At 38.0% G+C, this 25,316-nt stretch overlaps 1 protein-coding gene across 2 annotated transcripts in view; it reads left to right on the top strand.

Annotated features, from left to right (window-relative positions):
- Window positions 1-25,316, top strand: part of arl15a (ADP-ribosylation factor-like 15a) — a 141,198-nt gene that overhangs the window by 53,632 nt on the left and 62,250 nt on the right. For both annotated transcript variants that reach the window (XM_066712068.1, XM_066712069.1), the window contains exon 4: window positions 11,131-11,339. In XM_066712068.1, coding sequence (XP_066568165.1) covers window positions 11,131-11,339 — 209 coding nt within the window. The remainder of the gene's footprint in view (window positions 1-11,130; window positions 11,340-25,316) is intronic.

Genomic DNA, 25,316 nt, shown 5'->3' with positions numbered 1-25,316 from the left:
GTCAAAGTCACAACCGCACTGCAAATTGAAGGTGAATTTTTTGGAAATAATCACTAAATGTAGCTTGGTAGTTTCTGTGATGACATTATTTTATTGTATGCGTTAATGATAATGAAAATTAAAAGCAAAATAACAGGAGAATGGATTCGACTGAAAGGAAGGGAGAGATTATCGAAACTTTGTTCCAGAGATTAAGAAAACAGTGAGAAATTTGAGATGTTTCAGATGCACAATAAACTTTGAGATTAACCCTGTGGATGAGAGACAACCTTTTCAAGTATTAACATTTTTATACTGGCACAAACATGTGGTGCAGACCATCAAAACTGGAAGTAAAAAAACAACAACTGTAAAATCTGAATGATTGTTGACTATTTTATAAATCTGCATTGTAAAACAAATGTTTTGACATCAACCTTCTCCTGCTCGAAGAAGAACTCGAAGAACCTGAAGAAGTGTAACACATAAGAAAGACCTGTTTATGTGGACTCCTCACTTTCTCCATCCAAACAATGTGGGGAAGCAATAAAAAAGGCAAACAAAATGCTAGGATATATTGTGAAAAGTGTAGAATTTAAAACAAGGGAAGTAACGTTAAAACTTGGGCTCCACACTTCAAGATAGAAATCGCTGCTCTAAAGGCAGTTCAGCAGTTCAGAGGAGAGCAACCAGACTTATTCCAGGTTTGAAGGGAATGTCCTACTGAGAGACTGAGGGACATGAACCTTTTCAACCTGGAACAGAGGAGACTACGTGGGGACTTGATTCAAGTCTTCAAAATCATGAAAGGCATCGACCACATCAAACCAGAGGAGCTTTTCCAGATCAGCAGGGACACACGCACCCGGGGACACAAATGGAAATTGGGCTTCAAGGCATTCAAGACAGAAAACAGGAGACACTTCTTCACACAGAGAGGCGTCACAATCTGAACAAACTCCCCAGCGATATGGTAGAAGCTGAAAATTTGGATAGGCTGGATAGGATCCTTCGATCACTCAGTTATTAATGGACACCAAATGAGCACGATGGGACGAATGGCCTCCTCTCTTTTGTAAACTTTGTTCTACTCCTCTTCTTCCTCCTCCTTCTTCTTCTTTTTCTTCTGCATCTCCTGATCCATCCTCTTCACCACTCATTTCACCTGATGTTGTCAATGTTGTTAGTGGTCTGAAATACAAAGAGTAAACAAGCTAGGAATGTGAGCAATCTTAAAGATGAGATGTTGTCTGATCTCCCTTTCTCCTTATTAACAAAGCCTCTCCAGTAGGGTCGATCACGCAGCCTCAGTGCTGGCCCTTTGAAATGCTCCAGAAACAGGATATCTGAAAGCACTTATCTGAAACTTTCTTTTTTTGTAATAATTACTGCTCCAATATGGTTTTTATTACTGTACAAAATGTGATGCTGTTTTCTTTCCTGATAATGACTTTGTGGAAAAATTGTTCTTCTCTATATAACCCCCCCAAAATAAATTAAATAAATAAATAAATAAATAAAATATTTTGTAAATCGTTATTAGGCTCAAAGCAGTGGGAACTTAAGTCAAGCCTGTTTTAATTTGCAGCTTTGGCTTGGCCCAGGAATGAAAGGGATATATCGTTTGGCCAACAACTTACTCTGAAATGCCTTATCAATGAGCAGTGCTCATTTTATGTGATGGCTTGGAGATCACCTTAACTTTAAATATTTCCAGTGCCCAGTTTCTGAAAAATGTTGGAAGCTAGAACAGAGACAACCTGGTTTCTAATTACATTTCTTGGAATAACACTAATAACAAAGAGCCTTTTCCTTGTTTAAGTCCCAGGTGAAGTCTTCGTTCTCCAGCTATGCGTCTTGACAGACAATTGAAGTACAAGTGCATGGGAATCCTTTTTCAGTTGGTTTGCTTAATACAAACATCTGCCTTGTATTCATCTATGCATCATTCTATTTCATTTTCATCTGGTCATTTCCATATACACTCACCTAAAGGATTATTAGGAACACCATACTAATACTGTGTTTGACCCCCTTTCACCTTCAGAACTGCCTTAATTCTACGTGGCATTGATTCAACAAGGTGCTGAAAGCATTCTTTAGAAATGTTGGCCCATATTGATAGGATAGCATCTTGCAGTTGATGGAGATTTGTGGGATGCACATCCAGGGCACGAAGCTCCCGTTCCACCACATCCCAAAGATGCTCTATTGGGTTGAGATCTGGTGACTGTGGGGGCCAGTTTAGTACAGTGAACTCATTGTCATGTTCAAGAAACCAATTTGAAATGATTCGACCTTTGTGACATGGTGCATTATCCTGCTGGAAGTAGCCATCAGAGGATGGGTACATGGTGGTCATAAAGGGATGGACATGGTCAGAAACAATACTCAGGTAGGCCGTGGCATTTAAACGATGCCCAATTGGCACTAAGGGGCTTAAAGTGTGCCAAGAAAACATCCCCCACACCATTACACCACCACCACCAGCCTGCACAGTGGTAACAAGGCATGATGGATCCATGTTCTCATTCTGTTTACGCCAAATTGTGACTCTACCATCTGAATGTCTCAACAGAAATCGAGACTCATCAGACCAGGCAACATTTTTCCAGTCTTCAACTGTCCAATTTTGGTGAGCTTGTGCAAATTGTAGCCTCTTTTTCCTATTTGTAGTGGAGATGAGTGGTACCCGGTGGGGTCTTCTGCTGTTGTAGCCCATCCGCCTCAAGGTTGTACGTGTTGTGGCTTCACAAATGCTTTGCTGCATACCTCGGTTGTAACGACTGGTTATTTCAGTCAAAGTTGCTCTTCTATCAGCTTGAATCAGTCGGCCCATTCTCCTCTGACCTCTAGCATCAACAAGGCATTTTCGCCCACAGGACTGCCGCATAATGGATGTTTTTCCCTTTTCACACCATTCTTTGTAAACCCTAGGAATGGTTTTGCGTGAAAATCCCAGTAACTGAGCAGATTGTGAAATACTCAGACCGGCCCGTCTGGCACCAACAACCATGCCATGCTAAAAATTGCTTAAATCACCTTTCTTTCTCATTCAGACATTCAGTTTGGAGTTCAGGAGATTGTTTTGACCAGGACCACACCCCTAAATGCATTGAAGCAACTGCCATGTGATTGGTTGGTTAGATAATTGCATTAATGAGAAATTGAACAGGTGTTCCTAATAATCATTTAGGTGAGCGTATATTTGAATTTCGGATATATGTTTTTTTTATTTTAAAACCCAGTAGTAGGGCGTAAGAGGTTATTCAGAGGTTCACCTGAGCAGTAACCAGCTCAGGCCATTCACGCTGCTGTTTCCAAGGCTGAGAGATGCTCGTGTCTTGTGTTGCTTGGAAGACTGGGATGCTTCTGCATCACAGATTTGGAAATATCAGATTTTTTGGATGAAATTTTAATATCTTACACTGCACCGTAATGGAGGTTCTGAGCCGACATGATCGCAAGTTTTTCATTCAAGATGCATAATTTAGAGTGATGTTTGTTTCCTGTGTCTGTCCCCCCAAAAGAAAGGTTATATCTGTGAAAATAAAAAATTTAGATTGCGTTACAGTGGAAGAAATAGAGTTACAGTCTAAATGCTAACGAAGTACAAGTATAGCTCTCTCTGTGATCTGCGCACTGGTGAACTTTAATGCTGAACCTCCGTACCATCTACCGTTCATTTTCTGGGCAAGATCCTGATTTGAACTCAAGTAGTAGCAGGTGGTAAACTCAAGAATGTACAGTATTGTATTCAATTTAAGCTGCCCCCCAAGGTTTGAACTGCTAGTATTGGAATTAACACAAATAGTTTTCTCCTTCGTTCATGAATGATATAGTGTACCGTATGCTAACAGATGTTTTTTGAGTGTTTTGTTAAGAACATTGTTGAATCGTGGCCCTAACAAACTGATCAACATTTAAGTGTTGATAGAGTCATTATTTTTCCCTCCTCCCACAATAAACAAACAAACAAACAATTTTTTAATTCAGGGTTGAAGCCATTCTCAGTCTGTAATGTGCTGATTGCCAGAGGGCCGCAGTGACTGGTCTGTTTTTCGTTAAATCCACTTCAAAGAAGATTGCTTGACTTGAGTACAACAATAAAAGTTAAACTTGCATTAACAATATGTTTGTGTTTAGTTGAAGGTACGGTTGTAGGATTCTGTCATCGGGGTCATTTTAGGAGAAGAAAAGAGGAACATGAAAGCTTTGTCTCTGTCTATGTTCTTTTTGGTTTTGCATGCATCTCTAATGCCCCTGAACACCCCCATCTGAACAGCACCCCATTTCTTAATGAAAATAATACACTCAAAAATATCTGTACTCACCAGAATGAAGTGCATGTGTTTGTGTCAGTAACAGGAATTGAGAGTCTATGCCCTGCCCAGCTGCACACACACTAAACTCACAGTGTGTGATACACTTGTTAACAAGGTTGTTGTATATCATTGCCCTGCATTATTGCTCCGACACATTATTGCATGCACTGATGGGCAGCCGTCTTGATATTTTGTTTGTGGCCCCAGTACATCTGATAGAGGTGGATGGGAAGCCTCATCTGAGTGCTCTTGCATGGTCAAAGTTCATGCAGCCAGAAAGCTGCCGTTCAGCCCAAATGATTTCAGTTGCCATATGTATTGAATCCATAAGTTTAAAGTGTTTGTTGTACATTAAGGAAACTGCAGTTGAACACTGCCAAAACCAGACCTGCTGAGGAACCTAAATGAAACAGAACAGCCCTGCAGTTGGCCGCTTAATGTGGCAGGATGCTGTCAGTTCCTCCTTCCCAAGCTGAAAGAAATGATGCAGCTCCTTTCGCTCCTTGCCTTTGCACTTTACAGGCTTCTCCCATCGAGATTAACATTGAATAAGAAAGGGGAAATTGTTCTCTTCCGACATGAAGACTTGCAGCTCTCTGGACATTGTGTTCCGCCAAGTCATCCAGCAATTTCATTTTATTTAATTTTCCTGAACAAAACAAAACTCCCCTACTGTATTCTTTCTAAAGGTTATGTCAGATTTCCATTGAAATGCTGGAATTGTATCTTTTAATTTACCTCAGTCTGTGGAAATAATAATTACAAAGGATATACAAAACTGGGGAAGACTAAAGTGTCTTTCTTTTAACTTAAATCTATATCGCCTGTGGTACTTAACAGGGCTGTGTATTGTGTAAGCGATATGTAAGTGATATCATGTGCATTCAGTAAAGGGTACAGACGGAGGGTGTCTTCAGCTACTGGAGGCCGACCAAGAAAGGTTATAATAGCCATGCTAGTCTATGGCTAAGTTTCTGACTTGACATTCATGGGGAAAGTCTATTGGAAAGTTGTTCAGTCTCCATTACAGTACTCAGTATCTAAAACATGTATTCATTCATTGATTTTTATGTTTATAATTATGCTGTCGTCTGTTAATTTCCTGTTGAGAAGAACAGCAGACCGATTGCAACCTGTCACAATTCAAGGTGGAATTATCTAGAAAAAAGCAGAAATTATCTTGCTTTAAAGCAGAGGACATCCTGTAGATTGACAGACGTCTTAATGACACTAGCTTGACATTAACTCAGAACAGGATGTGACAGACCGCTGCGTAGTTCCCGTGTTGTGGCTCGCAGTGAGCACTGCCATCTGTGGCGATGACTTCTTGGAGATTTTTTTTAATCGTTAGAATAACTGTCAAATGCAATTATTTATTATGTATGGGTATTTGTTTTTCATTACAAGCATTATAGTAGGGGGCAAGATTTATTGGTTTTGTAACATTAAAGGTTGAGTTTAACACAGTTACGCAATTCACACACTAGATGTGACGGACCAGTTGCAGTCTTGGTCTGTTCTCCATGTCGGATTTTATTCATGAGAGATTGTATGCACATAATGAAAAACACTCTTACCTGTTTTTAATCCATGTTAGGATTTCCATCCATTTGGTCATCCATCCATTAGTATATATGGTCAACTTTAAGCTGACAGACGGATATATACAGAGCCCTGTTAAAATGATCACCTCCCCCACACCCAGAATGTGAACTTGCCAAATCTGCCCACAGTAAAGCGCCTCTGGGCCCTTGATTTACACGCAAACCTTAAACACAAATCCCCTTTTTTTTAGCCAAATCAGCTAGACAGTTCCAGACAGACTACTCTCAGTTGTAACCTTTCTTATCTTTTAATCACTGTGAGATCTACGGTGCTGGATACAGATGTTGCGGCGGCATCATTGTTGTGTTGGTGTTATCGCGGGCTCAGCGTGCAGTCTACTCATTTTAATGTGGCCAGGCTCTACGCCGTGTCACGGCACTGATACAAGAACATAGCAGGGTTGAAGGATTCCTTTCAAGATGAAATGATTTCACCAGACATGCTTTGTGCAGCTGTTTGGCACATTAGCTTCTGCCTTTAGGCCATCGTGGAAGATGGTTATTGCCAGAGTTTAGCATTGAATGACTAAATGGCTGTGGTACAGATGTGGCTGAAACCAGAGGCCTCCTCTGTACATCGTGGTGTGTTTCTAGCCACCACATATCACTGCCGGAGTAATTGATTCTAAACAGGGACCATAAACTTAACGTCCGGAGAGGCATGGCAATTCTGAATGCTTTCATGCCTTCATAAAGGACAACACCGACCAAGATAAACTGGATCAATAGTAGAACTAAGCCAGAGCTTTTCATCTCCTTCACAGTCCAATATGTTCATAACCGCAGTTGGTCAGCACTGTACAGGACAGCAGTAGAAGAAAGATCAAGGGTTAACCCAGTATAGTTAACCTGCCACTCTGACCAGTCAATGGAGAACTCTTTTTAGCCATCTCTCATGAAACTGGCAAAAGGGTTGATCTTGTTTACATGGACCTTTGACTGCATTTTTGATAGTAAGGTATGAATTACTACATTATTTGTGGAAAATATAAAAATAATTGGCAAGGAGTATTTTTTTTTCTGCTTTCCTTACTAGTCACCAGTAGATGGCAGAAAGTGGCAGCACAGAGTCTTCAGCTGTAGGAAGGAATATTTTTCATTTGTCAATAATCAGATTGTTTAAAATTGTATGTACGCATCTATTTATGGTAGCAATTTCGAAAATCATATTGATAAACAATGAAATAACCAGCTAAAACTAAACTAAAAGTATTGTTATGGATTACACCAGAGTTTGTATTGTTTTCAGTAACTTAAACTAAAGTTGATAGACAGCTTTCACATATGCTAATATTGAGTGACTTTTTTTATGATGAACCGAAAATACTATTGTGGAGCTTAATTTTCTTACCATGTGTAGCTGTCTTCCAAAAATCACACTTATAAAATAGTTGTGGTGTGGCGAACTTCAGTACCCATATCCGAGTTATTCAATTGCTACATTAAAAAGACAGGGTCTTTATAAATTGCAAGCTCTTGAACAATGCTTTAGTGTAGCCAGCATAATCTGTACTTGAAAATAGCCACACACACTGATACAAAAATGTACAGACAGTCAAGATTTGTAAATCAAGAGTTTAGATCACATAAAGATGAGAGAACATCTTTATTCAAAGGTACTTTGCCAAAAAGCTTGAAAAGATGCATTTCTGTGCTTAATATCAGGAAGTAATGTTCCAATTGCTGGCACTTGGATAATGCTATCCAGAGCAGACCTATCAGTGGAAGTACAGTAGTTCTCATTCAAAGGTTACAAAACAAATGGTATCTGTATATCCAGACTTACTCCACTGTACGTTTTTTTTTGTGCGATGTACAGAATACCTCTATTTTATCAAGTGTTTGCTTGATATTTCCTCTTTTATGACTAAGGAAAGGCAGCAGTCAGGACTACATATATGTAATGACGCTACAATTAAATGTTGTTGTTGATGTATAGTTTTTAACGATTTTAATAGCCTTCAATTTAAAATGGATGTCAGATTTCCCGTCACTGGCCACAAAACAGTCATCAAAACACGCATCTTTCTTGTATGGTAAAAGGGTATTGCATTTTTACCTTCTAGCAGCTTCAGAGGGCATAACATGAATTTGACTCATCTTTATTAGCCTCTACATATTTATAATGAAGTATAATCACTCTGCTGCTGTGATGAAGAGATCACAAAGTACCTTAAAACTGTAAACAACGCTGTGTGCTGTTTTGTCAGAATATACTCAATCAACCTAGAAAAACAAATTGACACCCCTCTGGACAACTCATGAAGAGAGTGTGTTTATAACATTGGTAGCCACAGTGTAACTTTTCTTATAAGAGTATTGTAAAGATTACACAATTCTTTAAAAAAAGAAAAATTCAGTTCCTTTTGTCAAACCTTCAGTTTCCAAGAGAATGCAATTAAGGCTGGATCTGTTAACACGGTATATACTCTCAGATCTGTGATTCACTTCTTAGCATACCTAAGATAAGGCAAGATGAGAAAAATTGGAAGTGCTTCCTCTTTGCGGGCAGAAGAAGCTTGTTGGTAAAGAATGCGGACATTTCTGAAGGTGAATTGCAGTCATTGAATACGAGATCTTCTGTTATTCACCGTGAAGCCTCTTATGTTGGCTTTTGTAAAACTCTAAAAGAAGATTGTAAGTCAAAAATGTAATGGGTTGGATTGTACTATTAAGAATGTAAGATATTTGTTGTATTGACCTGTAGAAGTTGTGCTGAAGATTAAGAAAAAAATGAGTACTAATACAATTCAGACTTCACTACCTAGAGGGATTTGGTTTATGGTTTCATTGCTCCAACTACATAATGAATTTCAAGAGCAAAGAGTTATATATAATAAAACCTTTGGTGAAGAAATCGCTTCAGACAAAAAACGAACTGACAAAATGATTGAAATCCTGATTTGTATCGCATGACTTGTTTCCCAGATTTGGTCTTTATATTGGCCTGAGTTATGACTGCTCTGTAAAGGATGCCTTTGATTCTGAATGAAGATCTATTTGAAAAATAAATAAATAAAGCATAACATTTCTTGCACGTGTAACACATGCTCAAGAAAGGAGTTTCTTTAAGAAGAGGTGCATGTTAGAATTGGTTAAAAGAGGTGATTTCTCTGATTTCTCAACCAAACACAAAAAAGTGACCCAGGTTGCTACCACTATTTTAATGTATTGACCGTGTGTTATCATTGGTGAGTTTCTGTTTGTTTGTTGTTGTTGTGGCCCACCTATTCTCATACAATTTCTTTACGAGTCCACAGGCGGATTTAATTGGGTTTCACCATCACAAAGCCTCTTGACTTGGCTCAAGGATCACAGTGGCATTATCCTGTCAAATATGGAATATGTGGCAACTTGCAGCTTTTATTCTGTATGAAAATATTGGGCACAAAGGAAGTCGCTGGAGCTGACTAAGCAGGACAGCCTATATTTCATGGCACACAAGACCAATAAATGACAATGGTGGCCTGCTGTAATGAAATGAAGGACCAGAGATTTCGAATCCCTGCCGAATTAAAGCCAGGGACAATGGTGTCAAGCACCACGTCTAATCAGACACTCTACGCATTTAAGGAATATGTGCCATTAACTGATATATGTAGTAAAAGGCAAGGGGCCAGATTAAATTAAAACTTTGACCCACCCGCTAATAGAAAACTGCAAACCTGTATGTTATAGCAGTTACATTTATGATTAGAAGAAAGTGGCATCTTACTAAAAATGAAGCCGCAACTGAGTACAGTTCTGTAGTTTTGTATTAGCGGGTGGGTCAAACATTTGATTTAATCCCAGCCAAGGTCTAGCAATGTAATCCAATGTTGGAAGACACCTTCATTTTCTATGATCTCATGCGTTTAACTCACTATCATTTTAACATGACTTCCCAAATTTTGAGGCCGAAGTGAGGGCAAACTAAATTCTTCAGCTGTTTTACTGTAATATGAGTTTGAGTCATCTGCATCTGCTGTTTTGTGACATTTTAGGTTACTTATTAATTTTTGACTTTCAAAAGTTCTTGCATGTGTTGACGTGTGGATTTTATTAACCGTTTGAAGGAATACAGGATCTGTATGAATTTGACCTACGTTACATTTTTTTTTCGTCCTTCTTTTCTTTTCAAAGAAAGTATTACTTGTACACCTTCTCATGTCTTAACATTTCATAAATCTATTAAATATATGTGATTTTGTCTCTGGAATAGGACAGCACAGTTGGCTTTTTGCCTTTACCTACACAAATCAAATTCTGTCACTTGACTCTCATGTGACCCGTCAGGATATTTTGTTTTGGAGTAATTGCCCGTGATAGCCCTGTTACTACGAATCTTTAATTTTCTCATGTTGAAAATGAACCAGCTTGCTTCCCTGCAATGTTTCTAACTTAACAAACTGAGCGAAACACAGGACCACTTTTACGCCGCAGAACTATGAGAGACTGCATACTTCATACTAGATGAAACACATACAAAAACAATATATTAATACAATGTTGCATAACTTGTAGATCATCTAATAATAACCAAGAAAATACACACGCACGCACGCACACGCACACAAACACACACACACATTGCTTAGATCAAGTACAGAAGCTCTTCAGAACCTTGACAGAAAGTTTGAGTCCCTTGAAAAAGTTCAGTGTAAGAATAAAAGATTAATCATGAAACACTGACATGATTCAGATATTACGAATGTTAAGATGCTGTCATGATTCATATGTTACATCATAGAAGAAAAACAGAAAACTTTCTAGGAAGGAATTTCTTTTCCTTGTTGATTCAGGGGCACTTTGAAGTTCTCCGGCATAAATTAGATTGATGCTGGTGCCTCTTATTGATCAACTAACCTGTTACTCCTTTTGATTGTATATATTCAAAGTCTGTTTCCCACTAAAGTATTTCAGAGGGCTGAAGCAGTAGCTCTGTGATTTTTAGTGCAACATATATAGCCCCCCTGTTCCCCAAACTTTGTGTTTTTTTTTTACTTACCCAGTTCATTAAAAAAAAAAAAAAAACCTACAATAAATCAGAAATATAACACACAAATATATTGTATAGGGATTATACAGGGGCCGATGAAGGGCAAGGAACATCCATGTATTCTGTACTACATTGTATAGCATTAAACATGTAATTTGTTACCTGTGTAAGTCATTCTGATACAAATGTCCCATCTTGTGTAGGGGTGAGCAGAGCAATACAATCTCATTTGCTTGTTTTCAAGGCGCTGACAATATCAAGAAGTACTGGAGTCGCTATTACCAGGGATCCCAGGGGGTTATATTTGTACTAGACAGCGCTTCTTCAGAAGAGGACTTGGAGATTGCCAGGAATGAGCTACACTCAGCCCTCCAGCACCCTCAGCTCTGCACATTGCCATTCCTAATACTGGCCAACCATCAGGATAAGCCGGCAGCTCGCTCTGTACAAGAGGTAAGTTTCCAAGCCAAATATAGAAATCAACAGGTTGAGTCCCCTGTCTTCTTTTCTTAATGCAAGGTAACAAACTTTTTTTTTTTTTTTTTTTTCCCACCGTGAACTATTGAACAATGCCAGTCCCTCTGTACACATTCTGAAGTGTTTTTGTGGAAAGTATATGAAATGGGGGGGGGGGGGCAAGGGCTCTTATTTTTTTCTACCATTAGATGGGTGCGATGTTCTTCATCTTCTGCCTGCGTCACAGTATGTCACCGTTTTTCATAACACCACTTCTGCTGGGTTATATGAAAAAGAAAATGAAATAAAAATAAACAAAATGTGACGCTGGTTTGAATAATGAAATGTTTCCACATGCTGAGGAAATCCAGGAAACGGGTGAGTCACTCATTAAGGGGACAGAACGTAAGTATGTTTCAGCTCCAAGAAGACAGTACATGCAAGCTTCTCTGGTGCCATTTAACATCTTTGCTTTGAAGTGCAATTGTCTATGGCAGTGCTAATACGTACTTTGCGCTCTGTTGATGCAATACACACATTTCAGAGACTATAGATAGAAATAGGAACCTACAGGGGGCACTTTTCAGGCAGGGATTAATAGAACAGTAATGGGTATAACTCTAATTGTGTTGCAGAGGCAGAGAGTCATGGGATCATTTGTTTTAGTTCAAGAGTTAAATCATAGTCACTTATCTTAGTGGTGCAGTCAGTGTAATACATTCAGATTTCAATTTGAACATACCATGTGTAGACCGTGATTTCATCATGTTATTGATTTGCTGTGGACTCCTCAGCAGTTCTTTAGCAGCTACTCCGTCTGAGAAAAGCACATTTATGACTGGGAACTAGGGATGTGTAGCATGGATCACAAGAAGAGAGGACATTATTAATTATTACCCAGAAATGTTTATTTTATTTTTATATATATGTCAATAATAAGGATGGGAGTATTGCGTTACCCATGGATCTCTTGTTTTAACCACACCACAGACTTAATATCTGTAAGCAATTTCGCTTTTCATGGCTGTATATACTTTAGCATTTCGACTCTGAAACATCAAAAAAGCAAATAATTTCTGTTGTTTTCAGTTTGACATCATTCAATTCTGCCATTCTTGGAAGACTAATATCCTGTTTCCATTAAACACTGCCTTGGAATGGTACTCTCGAGCTCTGTTGACCAAGCCATTTGGTTTTCACTGCTCCCCTCCGCCCCTTAATTCCACATTGCGGTGTGCCGTTTCAGCACTGTGCTCATGTTGGTTTGTGGAACACCTCAATGTTGACACCGGATTCATCCTCTCTAGCTGTCAGAAAACCATCATGTTATAAATAAGACAAAGGAATTCAGTATACTTTCAGGGCATGCTGAAAACTGTACTGCACAAGCAGAATAGCTATTACCTAGGTGGTGTTTGTTTTATTGTGCATTGTATTCAATGAAAAATGCTGAGAGTATCACACATGATGATAGGGGGGCACTGGGTATAATCATGTAGGTTATTATAATTATGGATAGAGCTTATTTATATATTTAAAATGAACAAACAGTGCTGAGAAAATGAAAATGAAGGAAGTGGCCCAGGGGAAAAATAAATAAATTGAATGTCCTATTTCTATGCTGTGAGGAGTTCTTCGCTGATCATCCTGCCCAAGGATTGACATCAACCTGCCCACTGTGTTCAGACTCCAAAGAAATGGTTCTGTGAATGTGATCCTCATGAGGATTTTACTGGCTTTTCTTGTCTGTTAGATGGTGTAGAATAAGCAACTAAGGATCAGCTTGAGACATAAAACAAATGGGGCTTCTTCTGACATCTAGTCATTGGTGGCGGCTGGTCATATTTCATCATCTCTGTTGGACCTCATACGCTTTGATGTTACGGTACTGATGTGAGACCTTGTCCACTGTGTAGACAGGGATGTGTGTCAACACCAAGTGGATGCTGTTGCCATGGTTTAAGGTCTGTGGTTCAGATAGAAGAAGCCCCTCTGTGGTGCAGACCCCATAGCTAGATTGTTTAGCTGCGGACAGCAAGGAAAATATTTTGATGCAAGGTTGATTTGACTGTGATAAGACAATTGCACAAGTAGCACACACTTCTTGGGTGGTTAATGGCACTTGCTAATGCTTTCTGCCTCAGTGCTCAAATGACATTTGGGAAATAGCACAACATACTTTCTCATTTGTTATTGCTTCCGTAAATCACTGATTCCTGTGGCAGTTACAATAGAAATAAAACAGGAAGGTACTAATCTCTGGTGTCTTGTTCTGGTGTTGATGACTATTATGTAACTTGCACCTAAATTAATCAGAGGTTGTGACAAACGTAACTGCTAACTAATGAAAGTTTTTCAACAAATGATTGAAGCAAAAATAAGAAGTTACTTTACAGTATGATGCTGTTTTGCCAGACTGGTAATCTTCTGTTTCATCCTACAGATGATTATAAAGTGTGATTTGCTTACTGTAGCATATTCTTGCAAAAGGAATATAATCTTCTCTTTTATTTACCTATTGTTACCGTACATGTTTTTTACCAAAACATTTTTTGCAGTTATCATTCTTTGAGAAGAATGAAATGGAGTGTATATATTTTATATTGAGCCACAACTACAGAATCATTTATGAAAGCCTTACAAGATGTTTTGATAAACTCACTAGATTTGGGAAATCAGGACTTAATGTTGTGCATTATTGTCGTTATGGAAACTCTGAGGTTATTTCAGGGTCTGTCCTAGTCATTTAAGGTAAACTCATTATAATTGCTTCTTGATTCCCCTCATTAACTTAGCTATTTAAAGCAGTTTATTTGTAATTGCATTATTGTTCAGCCATGCATTAGTGTTTTCTTTTACGTTTTTGTGATTGACTGACTTTAGTTTGTAAACACTACAGTAGCATGTGATTTCAATTTTGAGATGTGATTAATGATGCTTTAAAATACATTTAAGGTTCCAGTTACCATAATAATAAAGTGTTTTTTTAATGTACATTACATAGAAATAGTCTTCATAAATTAAGACTGAATGTAGATCAAAACAGATTTCATTGTGTGCAGCATGGCATCACAATATATATTACATACACACACAGTTGCATTACAATGTATTCATCCTCTTAATTAATTGTAGCTAAATGTTGATTTAGCAAAGAAAATGCAGATTCATATTATTTTTCTATGTTATGTTATGTTATGTAAACATCAAAGCAACAATTCAGGATCTTCAAGAAAAGTCCCAAAACTACAGTTGCATTTATGTGGTATCCATGGGATGGAGAATATTAAGTTAAACCCAAAAGTCAAGAACAACGCCATTCTACCTGCGAAGCATGCAGGCAGATGTGTTTGGCATTGGGACTGTTTTATGTCCTCAAGTTCTTGTGCCCTTTTTAGAATTAAGGGATGGATGTGTTCCAGAGAATACTGGTAGATTTTAGAAAAGACAAAACAAACACAAAAAAGCCAACCTGTCATCCTCTGTCAAAAAGCTGAAGCTTGACTTTCCAGACACACACGTCCAGAAGCACACAACCATTAACAATTTGAAGCACACACCCCTGTCTCTGACGCATAACAGCAGTGTTCTTGCTTGCCCATTACAATCTCCAGACCTCCAAGCCAGTTAACATTAGTTTTCTGAATGTTAGTAAGCAGTTCACAAGTGCACGTCCCACAACCTGGAGGAGCTTGAGAGTTTCTGCATGGCCTATTCGTCAGCACAAGCCTGCCTGTGAATTTGCCAGAACTTATTTAAGGGTACAGGAAGCACTTTTGTCAAAGATGAATGTGTGAATAAAACTGAACCTTGTGTATTTAGATGCATGTAATTGTTTGTGAAAAATAAATGCAAAATGTACACCTGTATTATCTTTGCTAAATTATAGATAATATATAATATGTTACTGCCACTTAAGTAAGAAGATAAGAAAGTTTACAAACGAGATGAGGCCATTCGACCCATAGTCCTCTTAATCATGATTAGGAGGGTATATAATATAATCAGATATTGACTGGCTTCTATTTGCACCTTAACAAGCAAGCAAAACAACTTCCAGCACCACCTGCATTTATAAGTTTAATATGAACATTTAGTATGAGAAATCACCTACTGTTTATGCTGTGACTCTTAGCTTAATGGGTTACATTTTCAGCTAGTTTGCACAAGGCACAGGTTTTTTTTCCACCATGTGTGGCATGCTATATCTGGTGACACAAGTAAACCTCCTGGAAGGGGTTAATTTGAAATGTGCTACTTTGTTACATCCTACAAGAGGTTAGGAGTGTGTGAAGCTACGTTCTTTGACACTTCGTATGACCAGTATGTCAAAAGGGGGTGACTCAACAGTGCCAAATGGTAATATCAGTGGGCACTCGTGTATGCGGTCAGTTTTTTCATGCGTTTGACACGGCTTGTCTCCAGTATGTGAATGAATGTGAGGACTGGTTCCTATGCAGGTCGCCTGCCTTCCCCAGAATCAATGAGCAAATGAGTGAACATTTGCCTAAATCGCTCCTCTTGTTCTGTCACTCTAAGTTCAGGGAATGTGACATTACACTGCATCCTGTAAAAAAACCCATGTGAGAAATGCTTACGTAACACAGTCATATATTTTGATGGTTTTTCTTAATACCACTAAATGATTTTCTTGTGAATATCTGAGATTGCTGGCTTTTTGAGAATGTATATTACATTACAATATAACTAGCATGCAAGATGGCCTCATATAGTTGCACTGTACAAAAATATTTTAAGAGGGTTCTAAGATTTGATCACAAAGTACAGCTTGAATGAACCATATGGGTATATATACATTCACTGAAGAATATGTTGTATGTATTTTAAGTTCATTTAATGGCTATGAGTGTAAGGCACCTTCAAATTTTACTTTTATTTATTACAGAAATTTGGTTATTTGGAACTATTCAGCTGGTGGACAGTGGGCCCACATGTGATGTCTCATCATTGACGATACCTCATTTTGGCATAAGTTCAGGAAACTCAACAGTAAAGTATGAAATAATTCCTTGGCTCATTAAATGAGTTTCACTTATGAAGATAGATCAATTTTGAGGTATTGACAGAGCAAGGCTAAGAGCATCATTACAGTTCTTACTCCACGTTATTTGGCACAGAGAGTAGCTTTCAATGCCAATGGAGAATCTACACAGACAGTAGAATGTATCCTATGCACAGACTGGTGGTATTACAACTAGCAGAGTTACTACAACTGTGACAAAAAGAATGGAAAAAATAAAAAATAGAACAGACACAAACAACTGTATCAGGTGGCTTGACATCATGAAACTTGGCAGATAGTAACAGGAGAGCCAGGATTGGGAGGCTAGTGTCATATTCATGCATCACAGGGAGTGCTGTGTTGCCGTCACTCTCGGAACGCACAGGCAGGCCGGAACATCTTCCCATGATACAGTGGGAGGGTTTAATCACCAGTGTGTTGCTTGCACCACATTATCCCAGAGGAATATCACAGACAATTCACTCTAAGCACTCACCCCTACTCCAAAACTTTCCAAAACGCCAGTGGTTCCGGTAAGAGCACACATGGCTTAACATGCCGAACTTCAGCTCGTGTTGAGGGATGCAGAATACCTTTTGCATTATGCTTTCAAATAAACAACAGTATATATTACAATTTGGAACCTAACCTGTTTCAGTGTCTTTTCCCTGGCCTACGGTTGCAACCTGTCAAATGTCAGTGGTGTGAATAGGCTCCATGACAATTGAGCGTTGGCATTGTGTACAGACGTGGAACTCTTGGCATCTCGTGCAGTCACTTTTTCATAGTCCTTGTCTGTCTTTGTGTATCCCCTCGTTAATTCAGAGAGTACTGTGTGGTGCACCTAATCCGATTTAATTTTCCAAATTGCACTGTTCTGCATGTTTGTTTAAAATTCTACCCTTGGGTGGAACTGAAGGAAAATGTCCTCATTCTTTATGCAGCTCTGTAACGATTTTCATATTCTACAATTTCTTGGCCCTGTTTGTTACTTGTATTTCCAAAAAAATTGATTTTCTACAGAAGTATTTATATATATTTTAAATAAACATGAAACCTCATAGACTGTCGTCAGTACCACAGCAGACAGTCTTCTGAAGTATTTTGTCGCATACCTGAGCAAGTCTCCTGAGGAGAATCAGCCATATTGTGTTTTATGTGTGTGTGTGTGTGTGTGTGTGTTTTTTTATCAACAGAGGTCACTTTAATCTCTGTTTCAAGATGTCTATGGTGATTGATTCAGTAATGCTGTCTGGTAAACACAATGCTGAGAAGCAGGCAGTTTACTGTTTTTCCAGGGGGTTGTTATTTTAGCTACATTCAATCTGAAGGCAAGGAAATCAAAACAAGCTCAAAACGTATGTGGGGAACATCTTTTCCTGAAAAGATGTCATAGGCTGCACAGATTTTGCAGCATCTATATATCTATATCTATATATATCTATATATCTATATATCTATCTATCTATATATATAGGTATATATATATATATATATATATATATATATATATATATATATAGGTATATATATATATATATATATATATATATATATATATATATATATATATATTTTATATATATATATATATATATATATAGGTATAGATATAGATCGATCGATAGATAGATGTATCCAGCTTGGTATGTTTAACAGTTTAGTCATTTTAAAAAGAATAACAAACTCCAAAATGCTTCTTGAGGTATTACATAGAGATACACCTAGGCTACTTAAACTAAATTATTTTGCAGCGCACAGAGCTTTGTTTGTTTCTTTTTTGTTAAATACATAATTTAGTTAAATCTTTCTCACCTTTCAATAATTACACAGCACACCCGACCTTACCTGAAAGCACGCCAGTGGGACATTTTCCCCCTCCTCCTGTGAACTGCTTATTGAAATATATTGAGGTCCATATTTTAGCAGAACGCATTTCTTATGGTATTTCTAAGGCAATTTTTTTAAATGGGTTAGAGCTTAATTTATTACTTGTATCTTGCTTAATATTAGTATTTTTATTACTTACAGTATTTATGCATCATGTCAGTACTGATTAGATGACTCCTCTGGGTATTAAAGCCCTCACCTTTATTCATGTTTTGGGGAGCATGGGACAGGATTCCTTGTTGACATCAATCTCCTGCTGTTGGGGCCTAAGGAAGCAGGAGGAGAGCAGGGGGCTTCATGTTGATATAACACCTCAACAAAACAGGCCTGTTTGGATGTCTGCCTAATGGACTTCTCCCAAGATGTTTTTCATTTTGTAAACTCTTCTAGTCATTTGTGTATGTTTGGGACCGGCCTTCCACAAAGTTATCTTAGGACATAGCCGCAAATAACAGGTTTAAATGCGGTGCTTCAAAAAGCCGCATATGATGAAGATCAAGTTTTCAGTCAGAGAAAACCTTCCACAGGTCACAGCATGGCTTACCATGTCACCTCCGAGCCTGTTGTTGACAGAATAGATAGATCTGTTTCTGAATTCATGGTGTATCACTGTAGTCATTGAGCTTTTCGCTGATGGATTAAACTTTAGTCAGTCCTGAAGAGAACAGTGCATGTTTGGCCTCAGTGCTCTTCCCCGTTACATATACATTGTAAACGTGTTGCTATTTTCAGTATTACGAAGAGAAAGCTTGTGGAGGTATCTACTGCGGTCATGTAAAACCACATCATTCAAGCAGGGAACCTCTTAAGTGTCTGTTTTTGGTTTAAATTCTGTGTCATTTGCCAGTCTTTACATTTGTCTTGATAGACACTTGATATACATTTTGTCTGTCTGTGTTATAAAAACTGGACAGTAAAAAAAGCAGAGCCAGGGCACTAAATGGGCTTCACTTTCTCGCGGTTCACGGGGTACAAGTCTTGTGTTCTGCCACATGTATTGTAGTTATGTTTTTAGTGTCTCCTCTTATCATGCAATGGTATCCAGGAAAATATCTCTCTTCAACCAAGAACACTTTAAAAAAGCCTACATTTTCAGTTGGTTAATTTACTGAAATGCTTTAAGTATTATTTTAATGTATCATTTAAATACAGATACACATGTCCTTCTATTACACAGTCTTTTCTGCTGTACTGCTGCACCGCAAGGTGATGGCATGCAGCAAAACATAATTTAAACTCTGTAGACCTATAGGCCACGTTCCATCACGATGGCTGGTTCACAGTAAGAGTTTGACGGCTCAATTAGCTGAAGAGGGAGATGCTTTTCTTTTTACAGCTTGGGGAATATGTGGCACATGGCGCCCCCGAGCCGCAGTTACAGGATGCAGCAGGAGCCCTCTGCGGTGTCTGAGGAGCCTGCCTCGCTCTGCACAGGCCCGGATCCATACAGTAAACAGATCTGCGTGGCTCAGTGTGGTGGTCAGCAACTTTGTGGGGTGGGCGCTATGGCTCTTGTGGTTGACCTCTCTGTTTAACCAGAAGAAGTGCCTCAAGCACGTGGTGAGAAAAGCAGAGGTATGGGAGGTGGGTGGGGTGGGGGGGCTGGGGAGAGTGTTGAAATGAATGTGCATCTGCACTGTGGAGCGATGAAATCACAGTTGGCTCTCAGCCTTGTGGTTTAACCCTTGGCATCTAACTAGTAACTTTCTAATTAACTGGCTTGAGAATATTCCATGGTGGGCAGTAAATCTTGTTGTGGGGGGAGATCCTGTTGTATTATGTATTAGAGTGTGTTTTCCATTTCATGTTGTTTTTTTTCCTTTCACTCTTATGTACAGTATGTATATATGTGTTTAAACCTGCCTATTAATAATGGCAATGTAGGCTAATGTACACAAGATGTACTGTTATTTGTTCTTCATTACTACACAGCTAATACTTAATTAAAGACAGCAATACAGGAAAGCAATAGCATTTTACTTAAAAACAGTTATGAAAAATCACACTGTTAGGAGAATTAGTTACAGTTTCTCTGCCAGTGTGTGAGATTACACACGTTTAATACAACATTGTATTTTTCTTTGATTGTATTCATTTAAAAAAACAACAGTATTTATACCATTCAGATCATCTTTGTTTACAGCATTAATATATCGTCTAATGTAGAAATACAAATCTGTGGACGTGATTCAGGAACGTATTCCACGGAGACCCTGAACTCGACCGGCGTGCGCAGACAAAACTGATAGATCGTACGCTGTAGCCGATGACAGAAAGCTGAGCTGATGTGTGTGAGAGACTTGGGAGTTATTGGTGGTGCTGATATGTATAGTTAATTGAGTTTGAATGGATTCCTTCAGAAGCAACTCTTGCTCGATTCGAAGCAGAATCTTGTTGTTGGACAGGCATCTTTTCCCAGACTGCTCTCAGGCTCTGTCCTCTGCATATCAAACGGGCATTAATTAGAGCAGTTGGGTAAACAATTGTTTCAGACAGACAGGAAATTGGCTTAACACTTTTAAAACAAGTGTGGCTTTGCTTGCTATGCTCGTGCTTTCAACTGCTATTATTTTAGCTTTCGGCCAAAAAAACGAAGCTCTTTCGTCTCCTTGCACTTCATCATGCGTCACTTTGTTTTGGATAATCTTAGGGGCTGTATTCACCATTTCTTTAAAAACAACTAATGATCTCAGAGGTGAAGCGGATGATCTGACAATGACATTATACACACTCTTCGTCACCATTTGCATAACCTCAAAACCATGCCTGTGTCGCTATGTAGTGATACTCAACTATCCCCAGATTATGAAGAAGAGCCTCTGCAGCGATGCTGAGTTTTCAGTCATTTTGAACAAGCTCTACCGATACTGCCTTGCTGGTCTCGGTGATGCAGAAATATGATCCACTCAATGAAATTCTGACACAATGGCTCTTTCTTTCTTCTACTTTTTTGAGTGACGGCCACACAAATGTTAGGTTTGGAAATCTTATTTCTTTCTTCAAGATCAAAGTGTTTCAAATTAAAATGTTGTATAGCCTCATAAATAAGTCATCGTCCACATCCATCGCAATATAGAACACCCGTTTGGCTGCCATGATGTATTTTGTGCGAAGTTTCTGCTGCTGGCATATTATCGTGTTTAGCTTGTTTTTGAAAATGTTTTTTTGTTCCCCTTCGAATGAGAACCATGTGGATTTTCAGGATTTTGTCAGCCTTTTCTAGGCTTTTCTAATAAAACACCCGCCCTGTCCTTATCTGTCTATACATGGGTCTGCTTTCATGTTGTGCGCGAGTTTGTTTGCCAATACAATTCTTGAAGCAGATGGTCATGATAAAATAAATCTCTTTTTCTCTTCAATGAAATCACCCTTATATATCTAGATTGATTTATTATGTTTGAAGTGGTTCAGGAACTGTTACCAACTGGATAAATATGTATAATATTAATTTATATTTTGTGAAAGAGTTATTTTATTTTTGTGTTTTGGCACGCTTCTTTAAAGATTATATTTCTCTCTTAGATCTTGCGGAAATGTGCATTCATAAAATTTCCAAACGGAAGCACGGCTCATCCTATATGTAGTGTTTGCCTTATTTTCTGATTCAAGGTACTTTTTATTATTGTTTCTCGATTTCAATAACAAATATCTTTGAGCTTTCCTTTTGATCATTGATCTGTGTGACCTCTTGCTGGGATTGTTCGGTCATTTGACCTGGACAGATTTCAGAAGCAGGACCCTCCTTTGGGAATCCTGTGTTGTTCCACTTCAGTAAATTGGGATCTAATGAGCTGTATGGTGGGGGTTAGGGCTTCAGTTTGCAGGCTTTTGAATCAGGGTGACTAGATGGGGTGAGAGTGAAGGAAAGGCAAGCGGGATTCAGGAGACAAGAAGCAGACAGACCGAGCGGTGTGAAAAGAACTTGTTAGGCCACATTAGCGTGCCTGATTTACTTCCCACCAGAGTAAGAGATGAGGAGTGCAAGTAAAATCCTGTTCCAAAGTTCACAGCACATCGAAGAGCATTAGGTGTCTGTTTATTTTCCTTGAAGGTCATAGTTGGGTCTCCGTAAGGCCATCATTTCCCATAGGCCAAGTGAGTGTTATTTTCAAGTTAAATAAAAGGCTGTTTTTGTTTTATTATGGTTGTTTGTTCTTGAGATTATCCCCTCGGCAGAATGTCATGGGAATAAATGACTGTGCTGTAGGAAACCTTTTTTTTGTTATTAGCAATTAATGGCTATTATGGGGGTTCCCTATTTTTTCCTCTCTATGAAAGTACATGAATAAAATGTTAAGTCCTTTTTGTTGCTTTGATTTAAAACATCTGTAAAAAAGCAGGCTTTTGTCATCCCAAAACAGCTGGCAATAGTAAGCAACTAAAATCCACACTGGGTTCCTGTAGGTTTAAAGCATGGAACACACCTTTAAAACTGCACATGGAGATCCATGATATTTTTTAATTTGAAGGTGCAAAAGACCATCCTATACAATTTTGTTTCTGTTTTCTGTTGTATGTGTCATTCAGATGACTGAAAGTTCAGTTTGTTCAATGGCATTGTGAAACTGCAAGATCGTTTCTGTGGAGGCTAAAGCAGCATGGATTCTAACTACAGATAACATTTATGACAAGACTTCTTTAAGACTTAGTGATGATACATTTTGGGTAGGTAATGTGTCCTTCAGTCCTAAACATAAGAGGTAAACATGTTTGAAACACAAACAACCAAACTGTTATTACAAGCTGATGTTACTCAGTTTGAAATTCCCATACACCCGTCTTTCTTTGTTCAAAACAAAAAAATGTATTGCTGCAAAATCTCTGCATGAACCAAACTTAGAACGACATGGAAATAACCCAAAGGAAATTCAGAGTCTGAAAGTAATTACTATGCAGGCTTTCCTGTATTTTCAGTCAATAAGTGACTTCAGTAGACTATCATGTCAAAATCTATTTCATAGTCCAGGGTTGAAATACTTGATCTTCATTCAAATACATTTCAGCACACTGTTACTATAAGACTAAATGTTCACAATGTTGACAAATTTCAACAATTAGAAACAAAGAGTTTAGTTTAATTTAATTGTGTGCATAAAAGCACAGGCCACGTACTCTATTTTTAAAATACTGACAGAAAAGAATCCTGAAACATATTTCAATATTAGTACAATACTGTCATTTTTTTTTTGGGGGGGGGGCGGCAGGGGGTATAACAAAATCCTGTTTGATGTTACTTTCTTTAGTAATCAGGACTGAGAAAAATGTTTTGATTGAAATGTGTGTGTATGTATGTATATATTTATGTATGTGTGTGTGTATATATATAAAAAGATCTGTAAATCCTCATCATATATATATATATATATGTTATATTTGTATGATGAGGATTTACAGATCTTTTTATAAAGTTTGTTAATCCACAAAAACCTGTCTGTAATATGTCAGTTGTGTGCATATTTTATATATAATTACTCCAATATGAAGAATGCAAAATACGAAAGGTGCTGTGAGTAGATTAGCTCTCGTCACAGTTTTGAACTGTATGAAAATATGTTCAGACAGTTGTTTTGAAAGCAGACGAATAATTTCCTTATTTCACACATAAACAAGGCTGAGCTGGCTTGGCTGTTGTCCTTGTACAGTAGGATCTGGGGAGACAGTACTGGTACAGTACTTAAATTCAGATTGATACAGCCATTGTTCGAGGGAATTGAAAGCCGAATCTTCACATATTGTGGTGCCTTTGTGGCTCAGACACTCTTCTCCACCTCGGTAAGAGGATAACTCTGTCTCCCTTCTCCGTGTCTGAACTCATGAACGCACACGACAAGGCTCAGAGTGACTTAAACCCCTTCATGTTTATTTGTGTCTGGGATGAATTCGGCGATAATCTGTGCTGTAAATGGGAAAAGTTCCTAGAAACCTCTCTGATATAAAAGAGTGAAACTGTACACAAACTGTCATTGTGAAAACCCGGTGTGCCATGGCTTACTTGACATCAGTTATAGTCTATCACTGCATTAAGCTGTCACCCCTGAAGATCTCAGTTGTCAGGGATCGTGGTTTGATGTCTCTCTGACTAACAGTTGAGTGTGCTTCCTAGTTTTTAAAATTTTATTACGAATAACGGCAGGTAGTTAAGATTTGATGAGTATGTAGAGGTACAGTTTGTGGCTAAGAAAATTATATATTTGAGAATAAAAAAATAAATCTAAATATTATTTTGTGTGTATTATAAAATATACAATCAATGCAATTCTGTTTTTTTTAAATATGTTTTTCTCAGCCTTTTTTGGGGATGAAAAGTCCCTGTTACAAGAGAGATCTGCCCAGGATTTAATAGTATAAGATTAAATACCCCTCACAAAGACAGAAAATCAGCTGAAAAGCTGAAAAAACATTTTTTTTAAATACAGAACTGTAACATCAGATTTTATATAAAAGCATTTACCAGTTATCAGGAAATACATAACTGATAATGACTAAAATCATTAGTGACCAAGCTTCCCAATTTATAACAACTTTATATGACATTTAAAAACTTAGAAGCATGGTAATTATAAAATAATTTGCTTATAGTATCCTTGGATACCTTTAAGTTCACCTTGTAATATTGATGTTAAAATACATTGTTTGTTTTAGGACAAGATTTAAAATCTTTGCTGTTTATAACCATAAGCCTGAGCTACTTTTGGGAACCACGGCAATTGAGTCACCATGTCTGTTTTTTTTTAAATTATTTTTTATAATTTATGATACTGTAGCCAAAGACGGATTATGTATGACTTTATGATGTAATTGCAGAGTTGAATAGACTTGGAAAACCGCATAGATCTTCATCAAGATCAAGAATATTTACCTGGAATCTATAAAACCAGTAGAATAACCTGTGATTCAGCCATTTTAATGTTTATGTTTTTCAGATAATGCAGTCTTTTTTGTTTTAAAGTTGGGTTGTGTTCTAGACGGGCTGAAACTCTGCAGACTTCACGGTCAGTGAGCTGAAGCCTTTTCCTTCTGTAAAGATGCATGTATAATGGTTGAAATGTGAAAGCAGTCCA

This window comes from Amia ocellicauda, chromosome 8, assembly GCF_036373705.1.
Source record: "Amia ocellicauda isolate fAmiCal2 chromosome 8, fAmiCal2.hap1, whole genome shotgun sequence".
Taxonomy (NCBI): domain Eukaryota; kingdom Metazoa; phylum Chordata; class Actinopteri; order Amiiformes; family Amiidae; genus Amia; species Amia ocellicauda.
This window is presented reverse-complemented; position numbering and strand designations above follow the sequence as displayed.